The sequence below is a fragment of the Cetorhinus maximus genome, chromosome 21 (assembly GCF_964194155.1).
Source record: "Cetorhinus maximus chromosome 21, sCetMax3.hap1.1, whole genome shotgun sequence".
Taxonomy (NCBI): domain Eukaryota; kingdom Metazoa; phylum Chordata; class Chondrichthyes; order Lamniformes; family Cetorhinidae; genus Cetorhinus; species Cetorhinus maximus.
Window position 1 is genome coordinate 36843931 of NC_135899.1, and position 23045 is coordinate 36866975.

The window sequence follows — 23045 nt, forward strand, 5'->3', positions numbered from 1 at the left end:
ATTCCACCATCTGCTGTGGTGGGATTCAAACCCAGGCTTTTAGTCTGGATTATTAGTACAGCGACAATACCACTACACCATCACCTCCCCTTTACACAATGTGTGGTTAGGATTTGGAATGTACTGTCTGATAGAGCGATGGTTGTAGATTCAATAATGACCTTCACTAGGTTCAAATTGGGACTCTAAAGTATACCCAATGCTGCTCTTGACATGTCGATCTACTGGTTTGATGATAATCATGGAATGAGGGCTGTGCCGGGCTGTGAGATTGTGGTGGAATACAATCCTGCTGCTGCTGATGGCTCACTGCACCTCATGGATACCCAGTTTTGGGATCTGTCCTTAGTCTCCTTCCCTAGTGATGATCAAAATGGTAATGTACTCATACATCAGTTGGGAGGGGAGAGGTAGTTTTTCTTGAACTTGTTTGACCTGCAGCCATGAGACTCCATGGAGTCAATATTGAGACTTTCCCACCTGCCAGTGAGATGGGACATACCCAGGGATTGTGACGGAGAGAGTCTGGGATGTTCACAGATTGATACGATTCAGCGAGTATCACTGCTACTTGACCAGTCTGTGGGGCAGCTCTCCTCACTTGGGTACTTGTCCCCAGATCTTGGGAAGGGAGACTTTACAGATTTCATTGGGCTGAGATCACCTCAATCTTATTCTGACACAATGCCAGGATTGTCCAGATCGATCTGATTTTCCTTTTATTATTAAACTTTGTAGTGATTGTTTACCATTGTTTGCTTGGCCACTTCAGAGGGCAGTTCAGAGTTAACCACGTTGTGTGGGACTGGAGTCACATGTAGACCAGACCAGGCAGTTGTAACAGGTTCCCTTCCCTGAAGGTTTTTTTTTTTGGGTTTTTAGGACAACCTGAAAGTTTTCATGTTTTTATTTTGATTCTATTACACAATTTCCAAAATTTATTAAATTCAGTTTCACAACATGGAGTGGTTGAGGTGAATAGCATAGATACATTTAAGGGGAAACTAGATAAGCACATGATGGAGAAAGAAACAAAAGGAGATGCTGATTAGCTGAGATGAAGAGGGCTGAGAGAAGGCTCGTGAAAAGCATAAAGACCAGCATGGACCAAATTGGGCTGAATGGCCTCTTTCTGCACTGTAATTTTAAGTTTCCATGGTTGGATTTGAATTTACAATCTCTGGATTGTTAATCCAGCACCTTTCTTTTCATATACATGGGATGTGGGCGTCCCGGGCTAGGCCAACTTTTATAGCCCATCTCTAATTGCCCTTGAGGTGGTGTTGGTGAGCTGGCTTCTTGAACCGCTGCAGTCTATGTGGTGTAGGTACACCCACAGTGCTGTTAGGGAGGGAGTTCCAGGATTTTGACTCAGCAACAGTGGAGGAATGGCGATATACTTCCAAATCAGAATAGTGTGTGCCTGGGAGGGAACTTGCAAATCAGTTGCTGTACCTGGAGACATATTATTCAAATGTCTTTTAATGCCTTCTTTAAAAGTTTTACCTGAAGGCCGTGGCCTTTCCCAAAAGCCTGGGCTTGGATTTGATAGTTTTACCCAGTGCAGGGGCTGATAGCTGAATTTGGGATGTGCAGTCTGAGTGAGTGCAGTGTATCTAATTTCCCAGGATAAACCAGAACCTTTCAATCAGTTACACTGAAGAAATATTTTCCTTAGCTCCTAGCACTTCCTGCCCAGTGTGTTTTCTTCAAATAATTTGCACAATAAGGGGAGAAATTCAAAATCCCCATTGAATTAACATTTCTCCTGAGTGTTTTTTGTATTAAACACATACTCTAAGGGTAAAACTGGTCTTCACCAACACGACTTGAGCTCATAGTGAATTGAAAGCCCGTCTTACACTCTGCCTGACTGTCTTTTCCACTGTCCTCATGATGCCTGGGAAGATGGGGGACTGGGCGGAGGAAAAAAAGTAGCCACTTTGACTGCTTCTGGTCACTATCAAGTGTCCCTGCTGGAAACAGAGGGTGTGTGACAGTCTAGTGAGGAAAAAGAAAGGACTTGTATCTGATCCCCCCGCCCCCACAGGGGAATAGCAGACTGGCACTCACTGTGGAACAGTCTCTAACTGAGGAGTCAGCCCCTTTAGCAAAGGAGGAAAGGGAGTTGGAGGAAATCATGTTTCCTTTTCCTGTTTTACAGAAGGATTGCACCGTCCTACACCAGAGAATACAGAGAGGATAGACACCACAGATAGATCCTGACCAACACCCAAGGAACAACTGCACAACTGTGGGAAGACATCCAGTCCCTTCATAGCATTGCTCAACACAGAGAAGGTTGGGCAGTGAAACCATCATCTGCAAACTGGTCAGGTCAGGGGAGCTTTGACATATCATCAGATCTGAAACTGGTCAGTGTTGTGGAACCTTCCATCAGAACCAACCTTTCCGAAGGTTCGGCTGTGGGCAATCGGTCAGGGTGAGGCTGGGAAGAAGTGTGAGTGGCTTCGAGTGTGGTGAGAGCTTCAATCATTCATCGATCCTCATGAACTACTGACTCATTCCTACAGGTGTGAGGCTGTTCAAGTGCGAGGTGTGTGAGGAGGTCTTTACAGGATCATAAGATCTTCTAACATGCTGGGTGCATTAGTTGTACCATCTGTAACACAGAACAGCTACATGGAAGAGAAACCATTCAAGTGTGAGATGTGTGACCGAACTTTTGCGCATCCATCGAAATTCGAGAATCACCGACGCAGTCATACTGGGGAGAAGCCATTCGAATGTGGGGTGTGTAACAAAGGCTTTGCACAATTATCAGGTCTGGTGAGTCACCGGCTCATTCACACTGGGAAGAAACCATTCACGTGTGATGTGTGCAATAAATCATTCTCACAGTCTTCGAGCCTCCACGTACACCAGCGCATTCACACAGGGGAGAAACCATTCACTTGTGAGGCGTGTGACAAATCATTCTCGTCATCGTCAGATCTCCGTAAACACCAACACGCTCATTCAGGGGAGAAACCGTTTACGTGTGAGGCGTGTGACAAATCATTCTCATCATCAGGGAACCTCCGCAACCATCAACGCACTCACACAGGGGAGAAACCGTTCACGTGTGAGGTGTGTGAGAAATCATTCTCATCATCAGGGAACCTCCGCAACCACCAACGCATTCACACAGGGGAGAAACCATTTATGTGTGAGGTGTGTGAGAAATCCTTCTCAGCATCAGGGAACCTCCGCAAACACCAACGCACTCACACAGGGGAAAAGCCATTCAAGTGCGAGATGTGTGAGAAATCATTCTCTCAGTCATCGCATCTCCTGGAGCATCAGAGGATTCACACAGGGGAGAAACCATTCACATGTGAGGTATGCGCCAAAGCTTTCTCAAGGCTATCAGAATTACGCACACACCAACGCATTCATACTGGGGAAAAACCATTCAGGTGTGAGGTGTGTGACAAGTCATTCTCGACGTCATCGCATCTCTTGGAGCATCAGAGGATTCACACAGGGGAGAAACCATTCATGTGCGAGGTATGTAACAAATCATTCTCAAGGTCATCGGACCTTCGCACACACCAACGCATTCACACTGGGGAGAAACCATTCAGGTGTGAGGAGTGTGACAAATCATTCTCACGGTCATCGTACTTCTGTGAACACCAAAGCATTCACACTGGGGAGAAACCGTTCAGGTGTGAGGTGTGTGACAAGTCATTCTCGCGGTCATCGTACCTCCGTGTACACCAAAGCATTCACAGCAGGGAGAAACCGTTCAGGTGTGAGGTGTGTGACAAATCATTCTCGCGGTCATCGTACCTCCGTGTACATCAAAGCATTCACACTGGGAAAAAACCATTCAGGTGTGAGGTGTGTGATAAATCATTCTCAAGGTCATCGAACCTCCTGCTCCATCAGAGAATCCATACAGGGGAGTAACCCTTGAAGTGTGCGGTTTACGATAAAGCTTTTATGAAGTCGACAACCCTCCTGGGACACCAGAGGATTCACACGGAGAGAACTCTTCAGGTGCAATGTTTGTGCAACAGCTTTTAACCAGTCTGCTGATCATCTGAGGCAACAGCAGATTCACACTGGCGAGAAACCATTCAGGTGTGAGGTGGGTGATAAGGCTCTTGCACAGTCAGCATATCTCCTGGTGCATCAATGCACTCACACAGGGAGAACCCTAGTGGTGTGAATTTTTTAATAAAGTCTTCACAGTTGTTTGACCTCCTGGAATATCTGTGAACCTACACCTAATAAAGTTACTTCCCAATTTGTTCTCGGAGTGTGAATCTCTGCACAAGCTCACTGCAAAGGATGTTCAGTGATATTGGGGCACAGAACAAGAAGCAGCTTTCACTCACATCAAACAACTAGTGATGACAACGCCAGTGCTGAGGTACGATGATGTCAATGATGAAGTCACCCTGCAGTGAGATGCCAGTGAAACTAGACTTGGAGCAACCCTCATGCAGCAAGGACAACCAGTTGTGTTTGCATCCAGATCATTAACACAAACTGAACGACGCTATGCACAGATTGAGAAAGAGAGCCTGGCTATTGTCTTTGCTTGTGAGCATTTCAGCCAGGACCTGTTTGGGAGAGAGAAAGTGATGGTGCAGTCTGACCACAAGCTACTTTAAAGCATCTTTCTCAAACTGCTACTATCTGCTCCAGAGCGTTTACAAAGGATATTACTTCGTTTGGAAGTGAAGTACAAGCAAGGGAAGCATATGTACATCGCCGACATGCTGTTGAGAGCTGCACTGTCTTTGAAGGAAGTTGATGCTGGTACAGAGTGTGAAATCTTCCAGATTCAACAAGAAGCAACAGCACCTCATGCTCTGGAAGTCATCAACCCAGCAGAGACATTGAATCTGACAGACAAGTGTTCTGCTCAGATCAAGAAAACTACACAATGAGATACAAATGTTGTGATGAAAGGATGGTCTGAAACCATCAAGGACACACCTGTTGCTGTAAGAGAGAATTGGGCAGACAGAGATGAAGTGATCGCCCAAGATGGCATCTTGTACAAAGGGACTATGGTCATTATCCCTAAAGAGATGAGAAAAGAGATGCTGAAGCACATCCACACAAACCATCAATGAATCGAGTCTAGTCTGAGGGAGGGAAGAGAAGTGCTTTACTGGCCAAACATGAGCAATGAGGTTAAGGACCACATCAGCCAGTGCAGTGTTTGTAATGAACATCAAGCTAAGCAAGATAAAGAGCTGCTCATGATTAATGACATCCCAGACAGACAATGGATGAAGCTTGGAGGAGACCTCTTCACTATCACTGGAACTGATTATCTCGTCACAGTCGACTACTATTCTGACTACTGGGAATTAGACCAGCTGTCGTCAACAACTACCAGTGAGATTGTGGAATGCCTGAAAGCACACGTCAGTCCTCATGGCATTCCTGACATTGTGATGAGTGGCAATGACCCTCAATTCACGAGTGAAGAATTCAGACACTTGATGAACGATTGGGAAAATCAGCACTACACATCATCTCCACACTATCCCCAGTCAAATGGAAAGGCTGAGGCAGCGGTGAAAATTGTGTAAAAGGCAATCTTAGAGTGGAGAAACACACCTACTGAAGGTATGGAAAGTTACCCAGTCCAGTGGCTAATGTCACGCTGCACCCAGACGACTTTTCCAACAGCTAAAAAAACTACTGAGGCCAGAAGTATTAACAGGGAGTGAGTGACAAGGTCGAAGTGAAACAACAGAAAGACAAATTTCACTTTGATAAACCTGCCAATTTGTTGCCAGAGCTGAGAATTGGAGACCCGCTCAGAGTGCAAACATTCAACAAAAGTCAGCTCACTTGAACAACCAGAACTATCATTACAAATGCAGACATCTACGTGCACTTGGAGAAGCTACTCCACCACCTGATGAGGCAGGAGAGAACAGCACAGGAGGGATGGGGACAGAAGAGATTAGCACAGGAGGGACGGAGACAGGAAAGAGCGGTACAGGAGAGAGGGCGATAGGAGAGATTAGCACGGGAGGGAGGGGGACAGGAGAGAGTGGCATGGGAGGGAGGGGCACAGAATAGAGCAGCACCGGAGGGAGGGGGACAGGAGAGATTGGCACGAGAGGGAGGGGGACAGGAGAGATTAGCACAGGAGGGAGGGAGACAGGAAAGAGCAGTACAGGAGAGAGGGCGATAGGAGAGATTAGCACAGGAGGGAGGGGGACAGGAGAGAGTGGCATGGGAGGGAGGGGCACAGAATAGAGCAGCACCGGAGGGAGGGGGACAGGAGAGATTGGCACGAGAGGGAGGGGGACAGGAAAGAGAGGCACAGGAGGGAGGGGGGTCAGGAGAGAGCAGCACAGGAGGGAGAGAGAAATTTACTCTTCTCTGCTGTCCTCCAGCTTCTATCTCTCCTTCCTTTCCTCCCTACCACCCCTCTCTTTCCTCCTCGTCTTCTTTCCTACCTCTCTGTTCTCCTAATTTCTGTGTCTCTTCCTCCCATCCCTTCATTTTCCTTCTCTTGCGTTGTCCTCCTATCTCTCTCTCTCTCTCTCCAATCTCACCTCCACCATTTCTTCACCTCTTTTCTGTAACCTCTCTCTCCACCTCGCCCCTGACTCTCGTCAGCTTACCTCTTTTCTATCTGTCTCTACTCCCCTCCCTCTCTCTCTCTCCCCTCTTCTAGTATTATAAAGATAAGAGGGATAGAAAGAAAGTTCACCAGTTCCTCTGGGTAGTGTCCTGGGCCCAACCATCTTCAGCTGCTTCATCAATGACCCTCCTTCCATCATAAGGTCAGAAGTGGGAATTTTTGCTGATGATTGCAAAATATTCAGCACCATTCGCGACTCCTCAGATACTGAAGCAGTCCATCTGCAAATGCAGCAAGACTTGGACACTATCCAGGCTTGGACTGACAAGTGGCAAGTAACATTCACACCACAAGTGTCAAACAATGACCATCTACAACAGAGAGAGAATCTAACCATCGGCCCATGACTTTCAATGGCATTACAATTGCTGAATCTCCCACTATCAACATCCTGGGGGCTACCATTGACCAGAAACTGAACTGGACTAGTCATACAAATACTGTGGCCAAAAGAATAGGTCAGAGGGTAGGAATCATGCAGCGAGTAACTCACCTTCTGACTCCCCAAAGCCCGTCCACCATCTAAAGGCACAAGTCAGGGGTGTGATGGAATGCTCCCCACTTGCCTGGATGAGTGCAGCTCCCACAACACTCAAGAAGCTTTACACCATCTAGGACAAAGCAGCCTGCTTGATTGGCACCACATCCACAAACATTCACTCCCTCCACCACTGATGTACTGTAGCAGCAGTGTGTACCATCTACAAGATGCACTTCAGGAATTCACCAAGGCTCCTTCAAAAGCACCTTCCAAACCCATGACCACTACCATCTAGAAGGACAAGGGCAGCAGATAGATGGGAACACCAACACCTGGAAGTTCCCTCCAAGTCACTCACCATCCTGGCTTGGAAATATATCGCCATTCCTTCACTGTCACTGGGTCAAAATCCTGGAACTCCCTACACCCACAGCGGTCCAAGAAGGCAGCTCACCACTACCTTCTCAAGGGCAACTAGGGATTGGCAATAAATGCTGGCTCAGTCAGTGAAACCCACACCCCATGAATGAATAAAAAAAAACCTTCCAAACCCTCAATCGCTACTATCATGAAGGACAAGGGTAGCAGTTACTTGGCTACTCACCATCCTGACTTGGAAATATATCGCCGTTCCTTCACTGTCGCTGGGTCAAAATCCTGGAACTCCTTCCTCAACAGCACTGTGGGTGTACCTACACAACATGAACTCCAGCAGTTGAGGAAGGCAGCTCACCACCACCTTCTCAAGGGCAGTTAAGGAAGGGCAATAAAAACTGGCCTAGCCAGCGATTCCCACATCTGTAAATGCATAATGAAAGAAAAATAAAGCAGAAACTCTGGACAATATTATTGAGGTAATAATGTAATTGTGACTGCATTAAACTATTTTAACTATTTCTCCTGTTTATATGACACAGCTGAAATAAACTATTGTCTGTGGGCCTGTAGTTTGCTGAAATAATTACTGACCACAGCATGTAGACTGGAGTCATGAACATGACTGACTGTTGGTGTTTGAACACCCAAAAACCCTGACTGTAATTTGAAGAGCCGCCTCAAACAGGCGCAATCGGCAGAAACTCACCACTCTCATTATTCCCATCTGGGGCCGTGGTCATTTCTGTGGTTGGTACCAGCTCCCTGGGTGATGTTTCATAAACCAGCGTTAAAGATTTCAAAAGTTCAATTTACTTTTGATATAACTTACATTTGAAATTCCTGATCCTTTCAATTACAAAGAATATTACTAAAGTAAGTATTTTAAAAATTGTGTGCAACCAATTGAAGCAGTTTTATTTAAGGATTATGATCTGATTTGTTTCATGATCAGTGCAGTGTGTAAAGAGGATAATTTCTTAGCTCATTTTATAACACATTTCTGTTTCAATAAGTGGTGATGGTGGGGGTAGGGAGCATATTTGTACAGTAAGTGCAGAACCTTAGGAATTTTTAGTGTGGACTTGACAACAACTTTAATCCATGTTCATGAAATAATCCTTCCAGAATCGGTCGTAAAAGATCCCATGCCACTACGTCATCAAAGAACAAGGGGGTTATCCCCCTGATCTCCTGGCCAGTATGGATCCCACAATCAATATCACAAAAACAGATTAGTTGGTCATTATCACATTGCTGTTTGTGGGAATTTGATGTCGTGAAAATCTAATTTATAAGTTATGTAGTTTAGAACATAACTTTTAGTTTTAGGAATTACAGTTACTGTACATAAATGAGGTCATCTGTTTAAGAAACTGTTAATAACTCTGATGTAAATGCAATTCAAACAAACTTTGAGTTTATTACAGTAAAAAGCTAACGTATGTTTGGCTTACAATGTCAGGGGTAGGGGCGTGAAAACAATAAACAATAGGTCAGCTTTAAGTTTGTAATGGAGCCAAAAGATCTACCCTTACTTCAATAAAAAATGTAACTTGTATCTATAGATTCCAGATGAAAGGAAGCTGAAAGCAGCTTAGTGAACATGGGAGGATTGTTCACGGACCCAGGAAGTCTGGAGAGAGGGCTTTTGCATCCATTAGTAATATAGGGTGTACGGAATCAAAGAGTTGGGTAGAAGTTTCTTTTGTTTAATTTAGCAGGGTGTTTGCTCATAGAATGCAGCTGCAGTTTGGTTTTGGTTTAGATGGAATCTCATTGAATTGAGAGAGCCAACAGAAGATGATCGTTCATCAGGCCTGCAGTTTAAACAGAGAAAATACTAACTTTATCATTTACTGCGCGGAATGCAGGTGGAGGTCAGGCTCAGTTGGGATGTTGTGATGGAAAAGCAGCTGGAAGACTTACCTAGTTTGAAGTTAGACCAAGAAATCTACAGTGGTCCTCACAGAGCCTCGTGGCAGAAAGCAGTCAGTGGAGTTAGCTTGGAAGCTGTGCGAAGGCAGTTGGGTATCTGCCGGCAAACCAACAAGGATCTGAGACAAAAACATAAACAAAAATTGCTGAAAAAGCTCAGCAGGTCTAACAGTGTCTGTGGAGAGAAAGACAGAGTTAACATTTCGAGTCCATATGACTCTGAGGTATCCCTAGTTATGAGATGTTAAAGAAAAGTTGGAGGGTTGCTCAGCTAAAAAAGCTATGGATGGAGAATAGCTGGATCACTGAGGAAAATTAAGGTGAATTCTGGAGGGCTGTGGCATACCTTTGGCTTAGCACCTAAAGAAGTGACGAGTCAAGATTCTAGTAATATATAAGGGAAATCTTTGGTGGAAGTAAGAAGTAGAACTAAGTCTATAGTATCAGTAATGATAAACTATTGTGTTAAGTTCATAGTGCTTGCTTTGTTTATTTCTTTTTTATATAATAAAGTTTGTTTTTGTTAAAAAATGTGAAATCTAATGACGGAGTTCTGGGTGATCGGATTTCTTTTCAGTCATGAATGGTACCTAACAGGTTTGTCACACTGTGCGCAAATTGGCTGCCACATTTCTTACAACACTGACCACACTTCAAAAAGTATTTCATTGGCTATAAATTGCTTTCAGATGCCTTTTGTTCATGAAAATTGATATATAAATGCAAGTCTTTCTTTGGGAAATGTTATGCGTTGCTGCTGCAGCATGTGGAATCTGCTGGAACTGAGGTGATCCAGAGTGAACACATCTGTACCAAGTGTTTGCAGCTTGAGGAACTTCGGGTTCGAGTTAAGGAGCTGGAGCCTGAGCTGCAGACATTGCACCACATAGGGAGGGAGAAAGTTACCTGGACACTTTGCTCCAGGAGGCGGTCACACTCCTCAGATTAGGTAATTCAAATTTGGTCTGTGATCAGGGACAGGAGGGTGAGACTGCAGGTGAAGCAGGTATGGCGACTTAGGGGGTAGCATTCGAGGATCCTCGGCCCCTGCAACTGTCCAGCAGCTATGAGGTTCTTGCAAGCTGTGTGGATGAGAGCGGGGACTGCAGGGAGGATGAGTAAACTGTCAACAGCATCGCATTATGATCAGTTTCCTATGAATTCTTGCTTGTGTCTACCTCTGTCAATTTGATTTTCCCAATCTACATGAAGATTAAAGTAACTCATGATTAATGTACTGCCTTTTTTACATGCCTTCATAATCTCCCGATTTATTCTCGATCCTACAGCATAGCTACTGTTACGGGGCCGATAGACTACTCCCACCAGTGTCTTCTTCCCCTTGTTATTTCTTACCTCAGCCCATATGGATTCTACATCTTCCGATCCAAGATAATTTCTTGCTATCGTACTTATGCCATCTCAAGACTAACCAGGCTACCCCACCACACTTTGCTTCCTGCCTGTCCTTTCGAAAAGTCAAATACCCCTGAATAATTAGTTCCCAGCTTTGATTTCCTTGTAACCACGAATGTATTCGGGATAGTTTCCTAGAACAATATGTTGTGGATCCAACCAGGGATCAGGCTATTTTGGATCTGAAAATGTGTAATGAGGTAGGTTTAATAAATGATCTCAGAGTAAAAGATCCTATAGGAAACAGTGACCACAACATGGTAGAATTTAGCATTCAGTTTGACAGTGACAGACTTGGGTTGGAAACAATTGTGCTAAACTTAAATAAGGGTTATTACAAAGGAATGAGGGCAGAGTTGGCTGGAGTGGACAGGGAAAAGAGTTTAGCAGAAAAGACGGCTGATGAACAATGGCAGACGTTCAATAGTTCATCACTCCCGACAAAGATATATCCCAGTGAGAAAGAAGGATCCTAAGAAGGGGATAAATTAACCATGGTTAACCAAGGAAGTTAAGGATAGTATCAAATTGAAAGACAAAACCTACAATGTGGCAGAGATTAGTGGTAAACCAGAGGATTGGGAAAGTTTTAAACACCAACAAAAATGACCAAAAAAAATAAAGAGGGAGACAATAAACTTTGAGGGTAAACTAGCAAGTAATATAAAAACGGATAGTAAGAGCTTATTTAAATATATAAAAAGTGAACATCGGCCCCTTGGAGAATGAAGCTGGGGAAATAATAATGGGGAACCAGGAAATGGCAGAGGAGTTGAATAAATACTTTGCTTCAGTCTTCATGGTAGAAGACACTAATAGCATTCCAAAAGTACTAAATAATCAAGGGGAAAAAAGGGATGGAGGAAATAAATACAATAACTATCACTAGGGAAACTAATGGGCCTAAAGGCTAATAAGTCCTCTGGCCTGATGGGTTGCATCCTAGGATAATAAAGGAAGTAGCTATACAAATAATGGATGCACTAATAGTAATCCTCCAAGAATCTTTAGATTCTGGAAAAGTACCAGAAGATTGGAAAACTGCCAATGTAACGCCCTTATTCAAAAAGGGAGACAAAAAACAGGTAACTATGGGCCAGTTAGCTTAACATCTGTCATAGGGAAAATGTTGGCATCTATTATAAAGGATGTAATAGCAGAGCATTCAGAAATGCATAGTATAATCAAGCAGAGTCAGCATGGTTTTAGGAAGGGGAAATCATGCCTGAAAATTGATTAGAAATCTTTGAGGAAGTAATAAGCAGGATAGATAAAAGGGAACCAGTAGATGTAATATATTTGGATTTCCAAAAGGTGTTCGATAAGGTACCGCACATAAGGCTACTTAATAAGATAAGAGCCCATGGTGTTGGGGGTAATATATTAGCATGGATAGAGGATCGGCTAACTAATAGAAGACAGAAAGTTGGGATTAGGGGGGCAACCTGTAACTAGTGCAGTGACACAGGGATCAGTGCTGGGGGTCACAATTATTTACAATATATATTGATGGCTTGGATAAGCTAAGTGAATGTACTATTGCCAAGTTTGCTGATGACACAAATAGGTGGAAAGGCAAGTGGTAAGGATGGCTAGCATTTATTGCCTTGTTCAGAGGGCATTTTTAAGAGTCAACCAAATTGCTGTGGGTCTGGAGTCACATGTAGGCCAGACCAGGTGAGGATAGCAGATTAAAGAAACCAGATGGGTTTTTATGACAATCAACAACCATTAGACTTTTAATTCCAGATATTTATGGAGCTTAAATTCCACCATCTGCTGTGGTGGGTTTCGAACCCAGGTCCCCAGAGCACTACCCAGGGTCTCTGGAATACTAGTCCAGTGACAATACCACGACACCGCCACGTCCCCAGATGGAATATGATGTGGGACAATGTGAGGTCATGTATTTTGGCAGGAAGATAGAGGAGCTGAATATTATTTAAATGGAGAAATACTGCAGAAACCTGCATCACAGAGGGATTTGAGGGTCCTCGTGCATGAAGCCCAAAAAGTTAACATACAAGTTCAGCAGGTAATAGGGAAGGCAAATGGAATGTTGGCCTTTATTTCAAAGGGAATGGAGTATAAAAATAGGGAAGTCTTGCTAAAGCTATTTAAGGCACTGGTTAGACCACACCGAGAATATTGTGAACAATTTTGGTCCCCTTATCTAAGGAAAGATATACTGGCATTGGAAGCAGTCCAGAGAAGGTTCACTAGGTTGATCCCAAGTATGGAGGGATTTTCTTATGAGGGGAGGTTGAGTGGGTTGGGCCTGTACTCACTGGCGTTTAAAAGAATGAGAGGCAACTTTATTAAAACATATAAGATTCTTAGGGGGCTTGAGAGGGTAGATGCTGAGAGGTTGTTTCTCCTTCTGGGGGAGTCTCGGAACAGAGGGCATAATCTCAGAGTAAAGGGTCATCTATTTATTACAGAGATAAGGATGAATTTCTCTCAGAGGATAGTGAATCTGTGGAATTCTTTACTGCAGAGGGCTGTAGAGGCTGGGTGGTTAAGAATATTCAAGGCTGAGATGGACAGGTTTCATTCAGTAAGGGGATCAAGGGTTATGGGAAAAAGGCAGGAAAGTGGAGTTGAGGATTATCAGATCAGCCATAATCTCATTGAATGGCGGAGCAGACTCGATGGGCCGAATGACCTACTCCTGCTCCCACATCTTATGGTCTTTCTTTGGGAAATGTTATGCTTCCTGTGAACTGGAAAATATAAACCCATTGATGGAGAAAGTATACCAGCCCACAGTTATATTGACCAATATATTGTGTACAGGACTCTTACTGTAGGCTCCTGAGTGTTTCAGTGAATAGGAACACACCTTGCTGACAAATCAGGTAGTTTGCGTTAAGCTAAAAAACAGAATTTATTGTGAGTTATCAATCAATACAGAAGATTGGTAAAACATCAGACAAATAAAAACACAATATTCAGCCAACAGTAAACATTGAATCAACCGAAATGACACAATCATTTCAAAATGACACAAGAACTTTCCTTGAACATGAAATGGATCTTGGAAGAGTATAAGGTGAACATATCACAGCATTATTACATCGAGGTATGATGGGCTGAGGGAACTCAGGTCTGTAGAGACTCACCCTCACTCCCTCACCATACTCAGGATAGTAGTCCTCCCAGACAGGAGAGTACAAACATTCCCCATGGTATTAGTCAAACACCCATCACCTGAAGAGGATCTATCTATAATTCACATCACCAACTAAAGCAGGGTCTGATTCTACCCCATACCCACTCCTGAGAGCTGGCTCACTTTACTAACATACACACGCTCACGTCAGGAAAAATTCAGAATACTACAGACAGAAGTTTCTTTAAAAGTCCTGTGCTTTAGAATGGCTCCCAGTTCCAAACATCAGAAATGGCACCAAACTTTAGTGGCACAGGATGGAGCTCATTTCCATCATACAATTGAAGAGATCAAGAGTGGTTTGTAAATCTGTTGCAGAGTGGACAATGACACTGCAGTCATCTGCAAACTGTAGATCATGTGTATCTATGGTGGTCAGTTTAGTTTTGGCACATCACAGAGGTGATCGAGGTAAATAAGTTTCTCATCGAGATGGTATTTAATACTGACACCAGAGGGCAGTTGATCTTTGATGAGGTGAATAGTCACTGTCAAGTAGATTGTAAATAGATTTGTCTGGTAACAAAGGCCATGTCTGAGGTTCCTCTGGAAGGTCTAAAGCCAAGTCCAAGTTCTAAGTGATGTCTGTATCACTCGATCCATGTGGGGGACTGATACCTGCTGGACAGATCATTGACTTGTTCGATTGGTGACAAACATCCAGCCAGCACCAAGACATCACAAGGTCCAAAAGTCCAAGAGGAAGAAGATCAATGTCTCAGCCCTAAAACAGTCCGACCAAAGAGAGGAGTTCCACTATCAATCCTGAACATTTTAATACATCAAAGTTAGTTCTCGTTCAGCAGGATCAAACAAAGTCTGCTGTACTAAACTCCTGTGCCCCAGACGACTGGGGTCAAGATCATCCTCACCAGGACTGGCTCGATGAGCATGACATTCAAATATATGACCTGAAACAAAAACAATCAGCCATCACTGTTTGGCAGAACAACCCAAGGTCACATCAAGAAGGCAGTATTTCAGCCGCTCAAGACAGACACTCAAAGACAAATCCAGAAGATAAAGGACGTGATGGGAAGAGAAAGCCTGAGAGATCCTATCAACATGATGTGTGAATCTTTTCTGAACTCCCCAGAGCCAATTATGAACCGAGGTCAAATGGACAAAATTCCTTTTCATTCACAGGATGGGGTTTCACTTCTTAAGGAAGACAATGCCATCTGTTAGTGCTGGAAAGAACATTTTGAACAACACCTCAGCTATTAATCCACAGTGACAGTTGATGCCCTCCAGTCTATCCCCCAGTGCCCGTGGTAGAACCCATGGATGAGTGACCATCGATGGGAGAGCTGCAACAAACAATCAAACAGATGAAAAACAACAAAGCCTGTGGCCCCGTTGGTATTCCAGCTGAGGTCTTCAAAACTGGTGGACTTCTGCTCACATCAAGACTCCATTAACTTATCCAACGGATTTGGGAGGAAAAAGAACTCTCCCCGACTTCAGGAATGTGACAATTGTAATTATCTTTAAGAAAGGAGGTAAATAACGCTGTGGAAACTATTGAGGTACTTCCCTCTTGTCCAGAGCAGGGAGAATCCTGACTCACATTCTCCTGAATTGCCTACTTCCTAGGATGGAAGAAATCTTCCCAGAGACACAGTGGCATCTGTGCATAAGTAGGAGCTTCTATGTATATTGATGTCTTTTAGTGATGTTTGGTGATCTGGTCAAAGGTTAAACTGACCTTCTTGAAACAATTGGGCTGATGGTGGGAGAGGTTCGAGACAGACACTACTGAGACAGACAGCGCTTTGGAATGACAGCTCCCCTGTGTGAGCACTGGAGGGTAAACAACACAGACAACTCTCAGTGCAACGGAAGCAGGTGACCCGGCTCCAAGTCCGTTGGAGACGTTGATGTATGCTGAGAGAGGAGTAGGTGAAACAATCCTGGCACACGTCACACTGGAAGGTTTGTCTCCTGTGTATGTTCACTAATGTTCCTGGAGATTTGACAACTGTGTGAAGGCTTTATTACAGAACTCACACTGATAGGGTTTCTTCCCTGTGTGAATGTGTCAGTGGACCAGGAGATATGCTGACTGTGTGAAAGCCTTGTCAAACACCTCACAGCTGAATGGTTTCTCACCAGTATGGATCCTCTGGTCCTTCAGTAGATGGGAGGATTGGGTGAAAGTCTCGTCACAATCATCAGACCTGAAGCGTTTCCTCTTGTGTCCTGGAGGGTCAAAGTTATCAGGAAAGCTTTACCACAAACCTCACAATTGGGTTATTCCCTAATGTCAATAGGCTGGTCTATGCGGAGGCTTGCTGACCATGTGAACTCTCGGTTACACAACTCACACACCTCGGTTTCTCCCCTGTGTGAATCCTCTGGTGTTTGTGGTGGGTCGATGAGTCTGAGAATGATTTGTCACATACCTCGCACGTGAACAGTTTCTCCCCAGTATGAATGAGTTGGTGTCTGAGGAGGGCTGATGACCATGAGAATGATTTATTGCACACCTTGCATGCGAATGTTTCTCTTCTGTGTGAAGCCTCTGGTGCATCAGGAGATCAGAAAACTGGGTGAAAACTGTCTCACAAACCGCACAACTGAAGGGTTTCTTCCCTGTGTGTTTCCTCTGGTGTCTCATGAGGCTCAAAGACGTCACAAAAGCTTTACTGCACATCTCACACCCAAAACATTTCTCTTCCATGTCGTTGTCCTTGTACAGAGGTTGTAACAGATGCACTTTGTGTCTTAGAACATCCTATGAGCCTGTGGAGCCCTCCTCACATATCTCACACTTGAACAGTCTCTCACCTGAATGAGTCAGTGGTTCATGAGGCTCAATGAATGATTGAAGCTCTCACCGCACTTGGAGCCCACTCACACTTCTTCCCAGCCTCACCCTGACCAATTACCCACAGTCGAACCTTCGGAAAAGTTGGTTCTGATGGAAGGTTCCACATCACTGACCAGTTTCAGATCTGATGATATGTCAAAGCTCCCCTGACCCAACCGATTTCCAGATGATGGTTTCACTGCCCAACCTTCTCTGTATTTCTCCCCTGTGTGAATCCTCTGGTGCATCAGGAGATCAGAGGACTGGGTGAAAGCCACCTCACAAACCTCAAACCTGAATGGTTTTTCCCCTGTGTGATTCCTCCGGTGTCTAAGGAGACTCGAAGATGCCACAAAAGCTTTATTACAAACATCACATTTGAAAGTTTTCTGTTCTGTGTGGATTGTTTGAAATTCGTGTGAAGGCTCTGTCACACACCATACACTTGACTGGTTTCTCCCGTGTGGTTCTTCTGGTGTCTAAGGAGGCTTGAAGATGTCAAGTAAGCTTTATCACAAATGTCGCACTTGAATGGTTTCTCCCATGTGTGAATGTGTTGGTGCACGCAGAATTGAGATAAACATGAGAATGATTTGTCGCACACCTCACACTTGAATTGGCTCTCATCCATGAAGCTGCTCTTGTGTTAACAGCGCTTGTAACAGATGTACCTTCTGTGTTAGGAGATCTTATGAGCTTGTGGAGCCCTCCTCACACTTGAACAGCCTCTCACTTGTAGAGTCAGCAGTTCATGAGGCTCGATAAAGGATTGAAGTTCTCACCACACATGGAGCCCACTTCCCAGCCTCACCCTGACCGATCGTCCAAAGCCGAACCTTCGGAAAGGTTGGTTCTGATGGAAGGCTCCACACCACTGACCAGTTTCAGATCTGATGATATGTCAAAGCTCCCCTGACCCGATTGAATTCCAGATGATGGTTTCACTGCCCAACCTTCTCTGTGTTGAGCAATGCTGTGAAGGGACTGGATGTCTTCCCGCGGTTGTGCAGTTGCTCTTTGGATGATGGTCAGGATCCATCTGCGGTGTCTATCCTCTCTGTATTCTCTGGTGTAGTACGGTGCAATCCTTCTGTAAAACAGGAAAAGGAAACATGATTTTCTTCAACTCCCTCTCCTTCTTTGCTGCAGGGGTTGACTCCTCAGTTAGAGACTGTTCCACTGTGAGTGCCAGTCTGCTGTTCCCCTGGGAGGGGAATCAGATGCAACTCCTTTTTCCTTCACTTGACTGTCACACACCCTGTGTTTCCAGCAGGGACACTGGATAGTGACCAGGAGCAGACAACCAGCTACTTTCTTTCCTCCACCCAGACCCCCCATCGTCCCAGGCACCATGAGGGCAATGGAAAAGACTTTCGGACAGAGTGTGAAATGGGCTATCAATTCAGTATGAGCTCGAGTCGTGCTGGCAATGACCAGTTTTACCCTTAGAGTATGTGTTTAATCTGAAAAACACTCAGGAGAAATATTAAATCAATGGAGATTTTAAAATTTCTCCCCTTGTTTATTTGAAGAAAACACACTGGGCAGGAAGTGCTAGAAGCTGAGGAAAATATTGCTTCAGTGTAGCTGATTGAAGGGTTCTGGTTTATCCTGGGAAATTAGATACACTGCACTCACTCATACTGCACATCCCAAATTCAGCTATCAGCCACAGCACTGGGTAAAACTATCAAATCCAAGCCCAGGCTTTTGGGAAAGGTTGAGGCCTTCAGGTAAAATCTTTAAAGAAGACATTAAAAGACATTTCAGTAAATGTGTCTCCAGGTATGACAGCCGAATTGCTATGGAGATTACAGGGATCGGGAGGGTCAAGACCATGGAGAGATTTGAAAACAAGGATGTGAATTTTAAAATCGAGTTGTTGCTTGACTAGAAGCCAATTTCGATCAGTGAGCACAGTGGTGATTGGGGAATGGGTCTTGGTGTCAGTTAGGACATGGGCTGCAGAGTTTTGGAGGAGCTCAAATTTACAAGTGCAAGATGTGAGAGCAGCCTGGAGAGCTTTGGAATAGTTGAGTCCAGAGCCTACAAAGTTATGGGCAGATGAGCTGAAGCAGGGCGTTACTGGTCTCTCTTGTGAGTACAGCTTGCACCTCTTCCTAAGCACGATGTCCCTATTCCTGGCCAACTTGGAAAATGACAGCGAAAGCCAGGGATGGTAACGGAGAACCCTTCATAGAATCATACAGAATCATAGAATAGTACGGCACAAAAGGACTGTGGCAATGCAGCACTGTCAGAGGGGCGAAGACCAGTTTTATCCTTAGAGTATGTGTTTAATGTAAGAAACACTCAGGAGAAATGTTAATTCAATGGAGATTTTGAAATTTCTCTCCTTTGTTTTCAAAAATTATTGCTTCAGTGTAGCTGATTGAAGGGTTCTTGTTTATCCTGGGAAATTAGATACACTGCACTCGCTCAGACTGCACATCCCAAATTCAGCTATCAGCCCCAGCACTGGGCAAAACTATCAATTCCAAGCCCAGGGTTTTGGGAAAGGCCGAGGCCTTCAGGTAAAATCTTTAAAGAAGACATTAAAAGAAATTTCAATAAATGTGCCTCCAGCTATGACAGCCAAATTGCTATGGTGCTGGATGAACAACCCAGTGTTTGAGAGCTCAAATCAAACCATGGAAAGTTCATACATAGAATTACAGTGTGTGTCAGAAGCAGCACTGGGTATACTTTTACAGTCCAGGTTTAAACCGAAGGTACTACAGAAGGCTGACATGCAGGCTAAACACTGAGTAGCAGAAAAGAAACAGCTAAACAGCCCCAGAACAAATAGATCAGAGGAAAGCTCTCTAGTCCAACCACATCTTGTCGAGAATTGTGGACAAGCTGTCAAGTAACAGGAGATGGTGGCTCCATGAACACCTCCATTCTCAAACATGTTGGAGCCCAGCACACGAGTGTAAGACACAATGTTAAAGAGTCTTCAGCTAAAAATAGCGAGTGGATGATCAAACCCGGACTCCTCCTGAGATGCTGGGAGAACTCCCCTCCAGACCCCTCAAATCCTCCCCACTATCGAGAAGGCTCAAGTCAGGAGTGTGATGGAATATCCACCACTCACACGGATGGGAACATCTACAACACTGAAGACTCCCGACAGGATCAGGAACACAGCCGGTCAGCTAATCAGAGCCGCTACCATTGGACTCAAAACCCACTCCCTCCACCGCCAGTGGGAGGAGAAGGTGGAATAGTGTATTGTCACTGGACTAGTAATCCAGAAGTCCATGCTAATGCTCTGGGGACATGAGCTCAAATCCCACTATGGCAGCTGGTGGAATTGCAATTCAATTAATAATCTAAGTTAAAGCTAGTCTCAGTAATGGTGACCATGAAACTGCCATCGATTGTTGTCAAAACTGATCGGATTCACGAATGCCTTTCCCCTTTGGGAAGGAAATCTGTTGCCCTTCCTGGGTTGGCCTATATGTGACTCCAGACCCACAGCAATGTGGTTGATTCTTAATTGCCCTCTGAAATGGCCCAGCAGAGCACTCAGTTCAAGGGCAATTAGGGATGTGTAACAAATGCTGGCCTTGCCAGTCACGCCCACATCACATGAAAGAATAAAAAGTACATTATCCAGCAACATTACATCACAAGAATATTCCTTCACACTGGATATTAAAGTTGATATTATGGGATACAATCTCTATAAACTCTGCAATTCACTCACTGGATATTCAGTCCAGAGCATTAGTGTAGTCATTATGGGACACAGTTTGTCAAAATTCTGCTCCATCACTCACTATCTAATGTGTTTGATATAGATGGTGGTGTCCTGCACTCTAGCTCCTCCCCCAGTGGCATCCCTCTGACAATGCAGCCCTCCCTTAGTGCCATCCCTCTAACAGTGTAGCCATCCCTCTGACAGTGCAACCCTCCCTCAGTGCCACCCCTCTGACAGCGCAGCGCTTCCTCAGTGCCATCCCTCTGACAATACATCCCTCCCTCAATACTGGGGATTTTCAGATGGTTGTACTTAAATCAGTGGGATTGAGGATGTTTGGGTTTTTGCTTAAAGTGGGGAGTAGGGTTGAAAACACAAGAGTGCAGCAGTGCTTTTGCCCTTGAAATATCACAGACAACTTCAAAGAACCAAAGGCAGTAACAAAGAATTTAGTAAAGGGTTAGGGTGCAATATCTGTGATTGGAGGAGCTGGAGCACGGGATAGATGGAATCTGTGATTGGAGGAGCTGGAGCACAGGAGAGATGGAATCTGTGATTGGAGGAGCTGGAGCATGAGAGAGACAGAATCTGAGATTGGAGGAGCTGGAGCCCGAGAGAGACAGAATCTGTGATTGGAGGAGCTGGAACACGGGAGAGACAGAATCTGAGATTGGAGGAGCTGGAGCACGAGAGAGACAGAATCTGTGAGTGGAGGAGCTGGAGCACGGGAGAGACAGAATCTGAGATTGGAGGAGCTGGAGCACGAGAGAGACAGAATCTGTGATTGGAGGAGCTGGAGCACGGGAGAGATGGAATCTGTGATTGGAGGCGCTGGAGCATGGGCGAGACAGAATCTGTGATTGGATCTGCTGGAGCACGGGAGAGACAGAATCTGATTGGAGGAGCTGGAGCAGGGGAGAAACAGAATTTATGTTTGGGGTAAGAATTAAACAAAAAAAAACCGTGGGTTGAAAAGAGAAAAAGATGTAAACAATTCACTTTGGAGCAGAACCTCATATTCAGGAGTCAATGGATAGTTGACACTTCTTTCCCTCCCTTTGGAATTATTTATTTTTTAAAATCCTTTTTGAGTTGTGTGATTTTTATTGACGGGGGGAGGGGGCTGTTTCTGGCAGCAGCCGGCGAGGATGCACTGAGGTGAGTCTTTTAAAAATTATTTATAAATAAACACTCCCTTTCCCATCCTAACCCCTCTGCCAGTTACAACAACCCTCCTATTTCAATAGAAAATAGAATTGGGATCGAGATACCACCATCGGCACATCTGGAGGAGGACAAGATGGTGGAGGATCCAATGCAGCTCCAGCTGAAACTGTGATTTTTCTTTTATTCATTCATGGGATGTGGGCATTGCTGGTTAGGCCAGCATTTTATGAGTCCTCAGCATTTTAAGAGTCAACCACATTGCTGTGGGTCTGGAGTCACATGTAGACCAGACCTGGTAAGGACAGCAGATTTCCTGAGTGAACATTAGTGAATCAGATGGGTTTTAACAACAATAGGCAATGGGTTTCATGGTCATCATCAGATTTTTAATTCCAGGTTTTTATTGAATTCAAATTCCATCATTTGCCATGGTGGGATTTGAATACAGGTCCCCAGAGCATTAACCTGAGTCTCTGGAATACTGGTCCAGTGCCAGCACCTCCCCTGAAAGAGGGGGAATGTGACCGGGAGAGAGAGAATGTGAGAGGGAGGGAGGGGGAGGGAGAGAGAGAGAGAGAGAGTGTGAGTGAGTGAGTATGAGGGAATGTGAGAGGGAAGGGGAGAGAGAGAGGAAAGAGACACTGAGGAAGGAGAAGGGGATTGGCGGGAGGAGGAGACGCTCTGGGTAAAAGAGAGAGAGGCTGTGGAAAACAGACAACATTTCTCATTTTCACACTTCAGTTTATTTTATTTATCTGTGTATATGATTTCCCAACTCTTTTTTTTATAAAATGTTCTTTATTTTTCCTTCTAAAGTTCTTCTCTTGGACCTGGCTTTCAAGTTCACAAACAACTGCTGGAAGAACAATAACCAAAGAAAAAAGTTAAAACCTTTCCATGACTTTCTTCCTCTTTTATATTTGTCCAATAAATTAGTTTGTGAATAAGAGGAAGAAAAAATATTGTGGATGAAATCCAGTTTTTTCTGTGCAACTGTCTCTGCTACAGAAGTGTCTGTCTGTATACAAGCTTTTATTGGCTGTCATTGTGCGTGTATTTTCTTGTTTTAATAAAAAGTTTTGATGTGCAAAAAAAGTTGGGATTCCAGTCGATCCAGAAGAGTCAGAGCTTCCAGGCCTTGAGTTTGCTTTAATATCAGCCACTGGAGGAGGACGATGGGGTGGTGGGGGGGGGGCGCGTGGTGAGAAGGTGAATGAAGGAAAACTGCTTAGTTGTTGGATTCTTGGCCGCCTGTCCAGCACCGACTCTCTCATTTCTTTCATATCCTTGAATGGACGTGTAGAGCGAGTTTACAAATCCCTGCATCAAAAACAGTTTGGTTTTGAACTT

The 23045-nt window shown here is 44.5% G+C and overlaps 3 protein-coding genes and 1 long non-coding RNA gene across 4 annotated transcripts in view; 3 read left to right on the forward strand and 1 right to left on the reverse strand.

Annotated features, from left to right (window-relative positions):
• LOC144695222 (uncharacterized) overlaps positions 1-23045 on the reverse strand; it is a 579912-nt gene that overhangs the window by 217345 nt on the left and 339522 nt on the right. The window lies entirely within an intron of this gene.
• LOC144695213 (uncharacterized) overlaps positions 1-23045 on the forward strand; it is a 288845-nt gene that overhangs the window by 195234 nt on the left and 70566 nt on the right. The window lies entirely within an intron of this gene.
• Positions 1-23045, forward strand: part of LOC144695293 (uncharacterized) — a 226234-nt gene that overhangs the window by 20356 nt on the left and 182833 nt on the right. The gene's annotated exons all lie outside the window — the stretch shown is intronic.
• LOC144695290 (uncharacterized) lies at positions 2631-9972 on the forward strand. The gene has a single exon (XM_078566200.1). The coding sequence runs from the start codon at positions 2644-2646 to the stop codon at positions 3913-3915; it is 1272 nt and encodes a 423-aa protein (XP_078422326.1). The 5' UTR covers positions 2631-2643; the 3' UTR covers positions 3916-9972.

Bases quoted from the DNA above. Each gene is read 5' to 3' on its own strand.
- LOC144695290 (XM_078566200.1), top strand. From the start codon at position 2,644: ATGGAAGAGAAACCATTCAAGTGTGAGATGTGTGACCGAACTTTTGCG.